Consider the following 12,160-nt stretch of genomic DNA (forward strand, 5'->3'; position numbering starts at 1 on the left):
AGTTCGAGCCCCAGCCGAGGCAGCGTGTTGTGTCTTTGAGCAGGGCACTTAATCACACATTGCTCTGCGATGACACTGGTGCCAAGCTGTATGGGTCCTAATGCCCTTCCCTTGGACGATATCAGTGTCGTGGAGAGGGGAGACTTGCAGCATGGGCAACTGCTAGTCTTCCATACAACCTTGCCCAGGCCTGTGCCCTGGAGAGTGAAGACTTTCCAGGCGCAGATCCATGGTCTTGCAAGATTAACGGATGCCTCGAAGCAATGAAGCAGTATTATGAAAAATGGTCTCTGAACCCAAATCTATCAAAAACTCAAGTGTGTTATTCCACCTGAGTAATCGAGAAGCAGCTCGGAAACTCAAGATCTTCTGGTGTGGGAAGGAGCACGAACACCATCCGACTCCAATTTACCTGGGCGTGACACTGGATAGGACGTTCTCATTTGCCACCCACATCCAAAAACTCCGAGGGAAAGTTGGCCCTCGCAATTCTCTCTTGGAAAAAAAAGGCAGGCACGAAATGGGGAACTAATGCTTACACACTTAGATCAACTGCCCTCGCACTCTGCTATGCACCTGCAGAATACTGTACACCTGTGTGGGGCAGATCAGCCCATGCAAAGAAAATAGACCAGTTGCTTAACGAAGCCTGCCCAATAATCACGGGCACACTGCGCCCCACACCCCCTAACATCATTTACAGACTCGCAAGCATTGCTCCCCCAGAGATCCGAAGACACATCACAACAAAAATTGAAAAAGGTAAACAGAACTCGGATTCACGGAACCCACTACATCATCATGTGCCAATTTCCAACCGCCTAAAATCGAGGAAAAACTTTGCTACAGTAGAGGAACTACCACACGGAACATCCCCCCCACCCCCAAACATACTAGATTGACCTCTGGCAACAAACGGAAGCCAGAACCCCACCAAACAATACAGTGCAAGACCCCACAGAAATGTTAGCAGACGGGGCACTGCTTGACAGACGGAAGTGGTGCACTCTCAACAGAGCGAGAGCAGGAGTTTGTAGGACGGGAAGTGGTGAAGTGGGGTTTAAAGACCAGCGAATCCTGTGAATGTGGCGAAAGGGTGTAGAACATTGAACACGTTCTGCGCAACTGTCCACTCTCACCTGATTTAGCTGACACTGACCTGCTCTGACAACTCTGGAGTGGCTGGCTGTCTGGTGTGGCAAACTGTGACGATGACCCAATGATTTAAATGACTCCGAGCACAGAGCCATTCCATACTTTGATACAATATCTTCTGGATGTTGAAAATTGTTGATGGCTTCACGTGGATGGACAGCACCTGCTTCTTCCACAATATCACCTGAAAATAACAATATTGTGGAATAGAGTAGCACCACTCCCCCTTCTTTTTTATCCTGTCCTTACTGTTCTTTACAATCTCCCTTCCTGTTGTGAAAAGCATTATATAAGTACTTCCTCGTCCTTTTAAAATACAGCGCCAGGGGAGAAGAAAAAATCATCCATAAACTGTTTGGTTGGGATTGTGATATAAAACCTGAAAGTAAACTACGGTGGATTGTGGGAATCTAAACCAAAATAATGAAAATTCGTAGTAGGTCAAGTTACATCTATGATAAATAAACATGATTGATTTATTAATGTAAATACCAGCAAACTAGAGCGAAACTAAGTGTAGCCCAGCAGCAATGATCTTTTCAGCGCTGCAGTACAGGCTGTTTTGGGTCAGGGATGTATTTCCCTTGTAGCCACGGGTGGCGCTACGGAGCCAGGAGAGTGGAGAAGCCGATTGGCTAGCGATGACATCAGGGGGAGCGGGGAGCCCGGATGTTGCTGTGGTAACGGACTGTGGCGGCGGCGGAGATTTTCTTTTCTTTTTTGTGTTTTCGTGTTTACGGGAGGCGGTGTCATCGCTGAGAGCTTGTAACATGGAGGTAACTGCAGTGTTTGCCTTACGAAGGGGGAGAGTTAACTAGTTTAGTCAGGATTTAGCATCCCCCTTTCCCCGTCCGTGGACACAGGCGTTTACGGTGATGGACGCCTGGGTGGAGGGAGGCCTACTGCTGGTCGCACATTGCAATTCGCTTCAGACCCACGCTGAATATGTCATCACAGATCTCTGTGCTGCATAATTGCCTGCAACTCCTCTTAAACTGAGCAGTCCATCATTCACCGCCTTGATTTTAAGTACGTAAATTAGTTTTACTTGATAACAGCAATTTTGGACCATTTACCATTATTTCGCCTTTGCCGACCGAAACGTATCATTACGTACTTTATCTTAAGTAATGCCTACGAAATTTACGCCCAACAATATTAAGTTCGAAATTACATCATGGATTGGTTCAAAGATTGTACTAGCACCTTGTAAATTATTATAGTATATTGAGGTTTATGTTTACACTGTTTAGTAAAATGCAGACAACAAGAGAACGTACAGTACAGGAACATACATACAGCCCTTAATGTTTGTGCCGAACTAACTAAATTACTCATTAAATGCCTAGATAAACCCTTCTACCTACACAATGACCTTGTCCTTCATTTCTTGTACATCATGCCTACCTAATTTAAACACCCTCTCATATTTGCCTCATCCATCACCTCTGGCAGTGCATTCCAGTCAATCAACATGCTTTTAAAAAAAACTTGGCCTGCACATCTCCTTTGAACTTAACCTCTCACCTTGAAGGTAGGTCTTCTGGTATTAGATATTTCAACCCTGGGGTAAAATGATGCTGGCTGTCACTCTATCACAATCTTATAAACCTCTAATCAGATCTCCCTTCAGCCTTCACTTTACTAGAGAAAACAACCTAAGTTTGTCCAAGCAACACACATCAAAGTTGCTGGTGAACGCAGCAGGCCAGGCAGCATCTGTAGGAAGAGGTGCAGTCGACGTTTCAGGCCGAGACCCTTCATCAGGACTAACTGAAGGAAGAGTGAGTAAGGGATTTGAAAGCCCCAAACAGTCCTTCCAGGTGAGGCAACACTTCACCTGTGAGTCGACTGGGGTGATATACTGCGTCCGGTGCTCCCGATGTGGCCTTTTATATATTGGCAAGACCCGACGCAGGCTGGGAGACCACTTTGCTGAACATCTACGCTCTGTCTGCCAGAGAAAGCAGGATCTCCCAGTGGCCACACATTTTAATTCCACATCCCATTCCCATTCTGACATGTCTATCCACGGCCTCCTCTACTGTAAAGGTGAAGCCACACTCAGGTTGGAGGAACAACACCTTATATTCCATCTGGGTAGCCTCCAACCTGATGGCATGAACATCGACTTCTCTAACTTCCGCTAAGGCCCCACCTCCCCCTCGTACCCCATCTGTTACTTATTTTTATGCACACATTCTTTCTCTCACTCTCCTTTTTCTCCCTCTGTCCCTCTGAATATACCTCTTGCCCATCCTCTGGGTCCCCCCCCGCCTTGTCTTTCTTCCCGGACCTCCTGTCCCATGATCCTCTCGTATCCCCTTTTGCCTATCACCTGTCCAGCTCTTGGCTCTATCCCTCCCTCTCCTGTCTTCTCCTATCATTTTGGATCTCCCCCTCCCCCTCTAACTTTCAAATCCCTTACTCACTCTTCCTTCATTTAGTCTTGACGAAGGGTCTTGGCCTGAAACGTCGACTGCACCTCTTCCTACAGATGCTGCCTGGCCTGCTGCGTTCACCAGCAATTTTGATGTGTGTTGCTTGAATTTCCAGCATCTGCAGAATTCCTGTTGTTTAAGTTTGTCCAACCTCTCCTAATAGCAGATGCCATCTAAACCAGACAATATCCTGGTAAACAACTTCTGCACCCTCTCCAAAGCCTCAGCATTCTTCTTGTGATGGAGTGACCAGAAATTAATGCTGTTCTCCAGATGCAGCCTAACTAGGTGTTTTATAAAGCTGCAACAAAATAACTTGAACACGAGGAAATCTGCAGATGCTGGAATTTCAAGCAGCACACATAAAAAATGCTGGTGAACGCAGCAGGCCAGGCAGCACCTATAGGAAGAGGTACAGTCGAAGTTTCGGGCCAAGACCCTTTGTCAGGACTAACTGAAAGAAGAGATTTGAGAGGGGGAAGGGGAGATCCGAAATGATGGGAGAAGACAAGAGGGGGAGGAATGGAGCTAAGAGCTGCAAAGTTGATTGGCAAAAAGGATACGAGGCTGGAGAAGGGAGAAGATCATGGGATGGGAGGCCTAGGGAGAAAGAAAGGGGGAAGGGGAAGCCCAGAGGATGGGCAAGGAGTATAGTGAGAGGGACAGAGGGAAAAAAAAGAGAGAGAGAGAGAATAAATAAATAACGGATGGGGTACGAGGGGGAGGTGGGGCATTAGCGGAAGTTAGAGAAGTCGATGTTCATGCCATCAGGTTGGAGGCTACCCAGACGGAATATAAGGCGTTGTTCCTCCAACTTGAGTGTGGCTTCATCTTGACAGTAGAGGAGCTGTGGATAGACATATCAGAATGGGAATGGGACGCGGAATTAAAATGTGTGGTCACTGGGAGATCCTGCTTTCTCTGGCGGACAGAGCGTAGGTGTTCAGCGAAATGGTCTCCCAGCCTGCATCAGGTCACGCCAATATATAGAAGGCCACATCGGGAGCACCAGACACTGTATATCACCCCAGCCGACTCACAGGTGAAGTGTCGCCTCACCTGGAAGGACTATCTGGGGCCCTGAATGGTGGTGAGGGAGGAAGTGTAAGGGCATGTGTAGCACTTGTTCCGCTTAAAAGGATAAGTGCCGGGAGGTAGATCGGTGAGGAGGGATGGGGGGGATGAATGGACAAGGGAGTTGCGTAGGGAGCGATCCCTGTGGAAAGCAGACAGAGGGGGGAGGGAAAGATGTGCTTAGTGGTGGGATCCCGTTGGGAGTGACGGAAGTTACGGAGAATTAAATGTTGGACCTGGAGGCTGGTGGGGTGGTAGGTGAGGACAAGGAGAACCCTATTCCTAGTGGGATGGCGGGAGGATGGGGTGAGAGCAGATGTGCGTGAAATGGGAGAGATGCATTTGAGAGTAGAGTTGATGGTGGAGGAAGGGAAGCCCCTTTCTTTAAAAATGGAGGACACCTTCTTCGTCCTGGAATGAAAAGCCTCATCCTGAGAGCAGATGCGGCGGAGATTGAGGAATTGCGAGAAGGGGATGGCATTTTTGCAAGAGACAGGGTGGGACGAGGAATAGTTCAGGTAGCTGTGAGAGTCAGTAGGCTTATAGTAGACATCAGTAGATAAGCTGTCTCCAGAGATAGAGACAGAAAGGTCAAGAAAGGGGAGGGAGGTGTCGGAAATGGACCAGGTAAACTTGAGGGCGGGGTGAAAGTTGGACGCAAAGTTAATGAAGTCAACGAGCTCAGCATGCGTGCAGGAAGCAGCGTCCCTTCCCACCAATCTCCCTCCCGGCACTTATCCTTGTAAGTGGAACAAGTGCTACACATGCCCTTACACTTCCTCCCTCACCACCCTTCGTACCCCATCCGTTATTTATTTATTATTATTTTAAATTTTTTTTCTCTCTCTCTCCTTTTTCTCCCTCTGTCCCTCTCACTATACTCCTTGCCCATCCTCTGGGCTTCCCCCCTCCCCCTTTCTTTCTCCCTCGGCCTCCCGTCACATGATCCTCTCCCTTCTCCAGCCTTGTATCCCTTTTGCCAATCAACTTCGGAGCTCTTAGCTCCATCCCTCCCCCTCCTGTCTTCTCCTATCATTTCAGATCTCCCCCTCCCCTCCCACTTTCAAATCTTTTACTATCTCTTATTTTAGTTAGTCCTGATGAAGGGTTTCGGTCCGAAACGTCAACTGTACCTCTTCCTATAGATGCTGCCTGGCCTGCTCATTCACCAGCATTTTTTGTGTGTGTTGCACAAAGTAACTTGAACTCAGTTCTTTGACAAATGACTTTACTACCCTATCAATCTCTTCTCCCTGAAAGTGGACTTGAACCTGAAGATCCCTCTGAACATCAAGGAGTATTATGAACAAAGCGGGTGAGCTTAGAGCATGGATCCGTACTTGGAGCTGTGATGTTGTGGCCATTACAGAGACTTGGATGGCTCAGGGACAGGAATGGTTACTTCAAGTGCCAGGTTTTAAATGTTTCAGAAAGGACAGGGAGGGAGGCAAAAGAAGTGGGGGCATGGCACTGTGGATGAGAGAGAATGTTATGGCCATAGAAAAGGAGGAAGACATGGAGGGGTTGTCTACGGAGTTTCTGTGGGTGGAAGTTAGGAACAGGTCGGGGTCAATAACTCTATTGGGTGTTTTTTATAGACCACCCTATAGTAACAGATACATCGAGGAGCAGATAGGGAGACAGATTCTGGAAAGGGTAGTAATAACAGGGTTGTCGTGGTGGGAGATTTTAATATCCCAAATATCAATTGGCATGTCCCTAGAGCGAGGGGTTTAGATGAGGTGGAGTTTGCTAGGTGTGTTCAGGAAGGTTTCTTGACTCGATATGTAGATAAGCCTACAAGAGGAGAGGCTGCACTTGATCTGGTATTGGGAAATGATTCTAGTCAGGTGTTCACCAGCAACTTTTAGGTGTGTTGCTTGAATTTCCAGCATCTGCAGAATTCCTGTTGTCTGGTCGGGTGTCAGATCTCTCAGTGATCTCTTTGGAGGTAGTAATCACAACTCTGTCTCCTTTACCATAGCATTGGAGAGGGATAGGAACAGACAAGTTAGGAAAGCGTTCAATTGCAGTAAGGGAAAATATGAGGCTATTAGGCAGGAATTTGGAAGCATAAATTGGAAACAGATGTTCTTAGGGAAATGTACAGAAGAAATGTGGCAAATGTTCAGAGGATATTTGTGTGGAGTTCTGCATGGGTATGTTCCAGTGAGACAGGGAAAGGATGGTAGGGTACAGGAACCATGGTGTACAAAGGCTGTTGTAAATTGAGTCAAGAAGAGGAGAGCTTATAAAAGGTTCAAAAAGCTAGGTGATGATAGAGAGCTAGAAGATTATAAGGCTAGCAGGAAGGAGGTCAAGAAAGAAATCAGGAGAGCCAGAAGGGGCCATGAGAAGGCCTTAGCGGACAGCATTAAGGAAGACCCCAAGTATGTGAAAGGCAGGCAGATAAGACGTGAGAGAATAGGACCAATCAAGTAGAGAATGGAAAAGTGTGTTATGGAACCGGAGGAGATAGCAGAGGTACTTAATGAGTACTTTGCTTCAGTATTCACTTGGAAGAGGATCTTGGCGATTGTAGGGATGACTTGCAGTGGACTGAAAAGCTTGAGCATATAGATATTAAGAAAAATGATGTGCTGGAGCTCTTGGAAAACATCAAGTTGGATAAGTCGCTGGGACCGGACGAGATGTACCCCAGGCTATTTTGGGAGGCAAGGGAGGAGATTGCTGAGCCTCTGGCAATGATCTTTGCCTCATCAATGGGGACGGGAGAGGTTTCAGAGGATTGGAGGGTTGCAGATGTTGTTCCATTATTCAAGAAAGGGAGTAGAGATAGCCCAGGAAATTATAGACCAGTGAGTCTTACTTCAGTGGTTGGTAAGTTGATGGGAGAAGATCCTGAGAGGCAGGATTTCTGAACATTTGGAGAGGCATAATATGATTAGGAATAGTCAGCATAACTTTCTGAAGGGCAGGTCATGCCTTACGAGCCTGATCGAATTTTTTGAGGATGTGACTAAACACATTGATGTTACAGCAGTAGATGTAGTGTATATGGATTTCAGCAAGGCATTTAACAAGGTACCACAAGGCTTATTGAGAAAGTAAGGAGGCATGGGATCCAAGGGGAAGTTGCATTGTGGATCCAGAACTGGCTTGCCTACAGAAGGCAAAAAGTGGTTTTGATGAGTTATATTCTGCATGGAGGTCGGTGACCAGTGGTGTGTCTCAGGGATCTGTCCTGGGACCCCTACTCTTCGTGATTTTCATAAATGACCTGGATGATGAAGTGGGGGGATTGTTTAGTAAATTTGCTGATGACACAAATGTTGGAGGTGCTGTGGATAGTGTGGAGGGCTGTCAGAGGTTACAGCGGGACATTGATAGGATGCAAAAATGGGCTGAGAAGTGGCAGATGGAGTTCAACCCAGATAAGTGTGAAGTGGTTTATTTTGGTAGGTCAAATATGATAACAGAATATAATATTAATGGTAAGACTCTTGGCAATGTAAGGATCAGAGGGCTCTTGGGGTCCGAGTCTATAGGATGCTCAAAGCAGCTGCGCAGGTTGAGTCTGTGGTTAAGAAAGCAAATGGTGCATTGGCCTTCATCAGTCATGTGATTGAGTTTAGGAGCCAATAGGTAATGTTACAGCTGTATGGGTCCCTAGTCAGACCCCACTTGGAGTACTGTGCTCAGTTCTGGTCACCTCACTACGGGAAGGATGTGGAAACTATAGAAAGGGTGCAGAGGAGATTTACAAGGATGTTGCCTAGATGGGGGAGCATGCCTTATGAGAGTAAGTTGTGTGAACTTGGCCTTTTCTCCTTGGAGTGACAGAGGATGAGAGGTGACCTGATAGAGGTGTATAAGATGATGAGAGGCATTGATCGTGTGGATAGTCAGAGCTTTTTCCCAGGGTTGAAATGGCTAGCATGAGAGGGCACAGTTTTAAGGTGCTTGGAAGTAGGTATAGAGGAGATATCAGGGGTAAGTTTTTTTTTACACAGAGTGGTGAGTGCGTGGAATGGGCTGCTGGCGACGGTGGTGGAGGTAGATAGGATAAGGTCTTTTAAGAGACTCCTGAATAGTTATATAGAGCTCAGTGAAGTAGAGGGCTGTGGGTAACCCCAGGTAATTTCTTAGGTAAGGACATGTTCGGCACAGCTTTGTGGGCCAAAGGGCCTGTATTATGCTGTAGGTTTTCTATGTTTCTATCTGCACTGTTATGGGTCTTGCCATACTGTCCCTTTACATTTGATTTCCAAAGTGCAACACTTGGCATTTGGCCAGGTTAAACTCCTGTTTGCCATTTCTCTGTTCTTATCTAAAAAATATCTATATCTTGCTGAATCCTTTGGCAATCTTCTATACTATCCAGAATTCCACCTGTTTTCTTAGTGTTGACAAACTTAGTAACCCAACCATCTATGATGTCATTGAGGTCATCTGTGTAGTGTGTATCACTAACAGCAGGGGTCCCAGAATGGATCCTTGCGGCATACCACTCGTCAGAAATCTCCAGCTAGAATAAGTCCTATCGACCACTACCCTCTGTCTTTTACAACCCAGCCAATTCTGAATCCAAACAGCTAATCAGGACCTAGGCTGTGACTGGAGAGGACACGACCCGAGCAATCTCATTGCTTGCATCTCATGAGGTATATTGCATCAGGCCTTGGGGAAAGTTATCCACTTTAATAAAGAGGAGAACAGGGAAGGATTGGTTACCCTTCCTAGACAGTTTTTACAAAAATTGTTATTTGCAACTTTAGTTAATTCATCATTTTATGATCTTGCAAATTTTAACCTCTGTACATCTTAACAAAATAATCTTTTTCTATTCAGCAATGTTTCACAGATGGACTCAAAACTATTGGAGGGCCACCTGAATCTAAATTGCATCAAGTGGAGCCATCAACTGGCCAGCAACTACAGAACTCTGAAGGTGGTAGAATGTGGCAAGTGACAGATATGACCCGCTTGCGTCGGTTTCTCTGTTTTGGTTCTGAGGGTGGGACGTACACCACCAATGTGGAAAAGCTTGGAAAAGAAAATGCTCAGGCCATATTGAGATTGATAGAATGTGGTAAAGGGACTGAAGTTGTCCAGGAGATAAAGACATTTAGTACTGAGGGAAGAGTGACCACTCAAGATCCTGCTTTGTTCGCTTTGGCTCTTTGCACACAGTGCTCAAATATTTCAACAAAACAAGCTGCCTACAAAGTTCTGGCTGAAATCTGTCGAATTCCCACCCATTTATTCACATATATTCGATTTAGAAAGGAACTCAGTAGAGGAATGGAATGCGGTATCTGGGGAAGAGCCCTGCGGAAAGCAGTGGCAAACTGGTACAACAGTAAAGATGGAATGTCTATCGCTATGGCTGTTACAAAATATAAGCGGAGAGCAGGATGGTCACACAAAGATTTACTTCGGTTGTCACATCTGAAACCAGCTAATGAAGGTCAGTACAACAGAGTTATAGAGCTATACAGCACAGAAGCAGGCCCTTTGGCCCAACTCATCCATGTTGACCCATTTGCCTTCCTGAACGAGTCCAATGTACCTGTGTTTGGTCCACATCTCAGGAATGTGTATTCATGTACCTGTCTAAATGTCTTTTAAACATCATAATTACGCATGTCTGAAACTTCATTTGACAGTTTGTTCCACGTACTCAGATTCTCTGAGTGAAAACTCTATTCTCTGGTCCCCTTTAAATCTTTTTCCTATCCTTTTAAATCTATAGCCTCTCTTTTTAGACTCGACCACCCTATGAAAAACGCTATGACCATTCACCTTATCTGTATCCCTTGTGAACTTAAGGTCGCCGATCAGCCTGCTACTCTCCAGGGAAAAAGTTGAAGCTTCTCCTTATAGCTCAAATCTTCTAGTCCTGTAACATCTTCGTGAATCTTTTCTACACCCTTTCCAGCAGTGTAGAATCTTTTCTATGCTCCTTTTAGCTAGGTGACCAGAACTGCACACAGTTGTCTCACCAACATCTCATACAGTTATAACATAACATCTCAACTATTGTACTCAATGACCTGACCAATGAAGGCAAGTCTACCTTCTTCACCACCCTGTCAACCTATTTCTCCATTGTGAGGGAACTATGTACCTAAACCCCTTGGTGTCTGTATTCTATAACAGTCTCCAAGGTTCTACCATTTACTCTGTAAGTTTTGGCTCAGAATCAGGTTTAATATCTCTAAAATATGTAAAGAAATTTGTCGTTTTGCAGCAGAAGTATGGTGTAATGCATAAAAAAGACTATTAATTACAATAAGAAATATTTAAAAAATTAAATAAGTTGTGCAATTACAGTGATGTAGAGTTCATGGGTTGATTAATTGTCCATTCAGAAATCTGATGGTTGCGGGGTAGAAGCCATTCCTTAAAAAGTTGAGCATGTGTCTTCAAAGTCCTGTACCTCCGTTTTGATGGTAGTAATAAGAGGACATATCCTGGTGATGGAAGGCCTTGGTGAGGAATGGATGCCACCTTTTTGAGGCATCACTTCTCGAAGATGTTCTCAGTGTTGGGGAGGTGAGTGTCCATGATGGAGCTGGCTGAGTTTGTAACCCTCTGCAGCTTTTCCTGATCCTGTGCAGTGGCTGCTCCAGACCAGACGGTGATGTAACCAGTTAGCATGTTCTCTATGGTACTTGTGTAGAAACTTGCAAGTCTTTGCTAACATACAAGATTTCCTTAAATCTGCTTAGTTTAACTTAGCAATATGCAACACTTTGCACTTGTGCAAGTGAAATTTCGTTACTATTTCCTTTGTCTATTTTTCCTTTGCCTATTGATCTTGTTCCTATTGTAATCTTTAGAAATATTCTTTTCTGTTCACTATACCACCAATTTTAGTGTCATTCACAAACTTATTGTCATAGTCTAGCTGCTATTTAAGTTAACTGTTTGCTAGAGACAGCAAGTTATCAATGGTATACTGGATCCAATCTTATATGAACGTATTGTGTCTAGTATATACCTTCCACAGGCACTAGATGACAATTGAATTGCCTAAATTAGGATTCTAGTTGAATTTAGTTAGCTTGTTATGGGCTGGGAAGTGATGTGCTGAGCTATGCTTCCTCTCCCTAACTAACCAGAGGATTGTAATTAATGTAATTGAAACTAAAATTATTTCTTCTAAAATTCTAAAACATGAGCTAAAGTTGTGGTTAAAAGCAATACGTTGATGCTGTTGGTGGGATCATGCTACCATAGTCAGATATTGCAAACAACTCATTGGAGCCATAGGTGACAGTTGAGTGTCCGCTGGGGACCAAAGGTAACATTCAAAATGACTGAAGGTACCTTCAAATTCTCTGTAGTTCTTAACATGTTTATGTATCTCATTTATTTGGAGCACTACATTGCTTAATTAGGACAGGAGACTATTGCCTTACAGTTTTCTGTCTTGTTGTGTGTGCCATTATGTGGCTGTTAGACACTACACCATGCTTACACCAAGTAGTTTTTAAGTAGTGCTGGTTGAATGCACTGTGTTG

General features: G+C 45.0%; 2 protein-coding genes across 2 annotated transcripts in view; one reads left to right on the forward strand and one right to left on the reverse strand.

The window, feature by feature from the left end:
* The window catches only part of uchl5 (ubiquitin carboxyl-terminal hydrolase L5), a 52,491-nt gene extending 51,200 nt beyond the window's left edge, over positions 1 to 1,291 (reverse strand). Inside the window, exon 1 of the mRNA XM_063063846.1 lies at positions 1,160 to 1,291. Within this exon, the coding sequence (XP_062919916.1) occupies positions 1,160 to 1,250 (91 nt within the window). The 5' untranslated portion in view covers positions 1,251 to 1,291. The remainder of the gene's footprint in view (positions 1 to 1,159) is intronic.
* A 529-nt stretch (positions 1,292 to 1,820) lies between these two features.
* Positions 1,821 to 12,160, forward strand: part of ro60 (Ro60, Y RNA binding protein) — a 73,861-nt gene continuing 63,521 nt past the window's right edge. The window contains exons 1-2 of the mRNA XM_063063847.1: positions 1,821 to 1,931; positions 9,483 to 10,101. Coding sequence (XP_062919917.1) covers positions 1,926 to 1,931; positions 9,483 to 10,101 — 625 coding nt within the window. The 5' untranslated portion in view covers positions 1,821 to 1,925. The remainder of the gene's footprint in view (positions 1,932 to 9,482; positions 10,102 to 12,160) is intronic.

Source organism: Mobula hypostoma, chromosome 12, assembly GCF_963921235.1.
Source record: "Mobula hypostoma chromosome 12, sMobHyp1.1, whole genome shotgun sequence".
In the NCBI taxonomy this organism is placed as follows: domain Eukaryota; kingdom Metazoa; phylum Chordata; class Chondrichthyes; order Myliobatiformes; family Myliobatidae; genus Mobula; species Mobula hypostoma.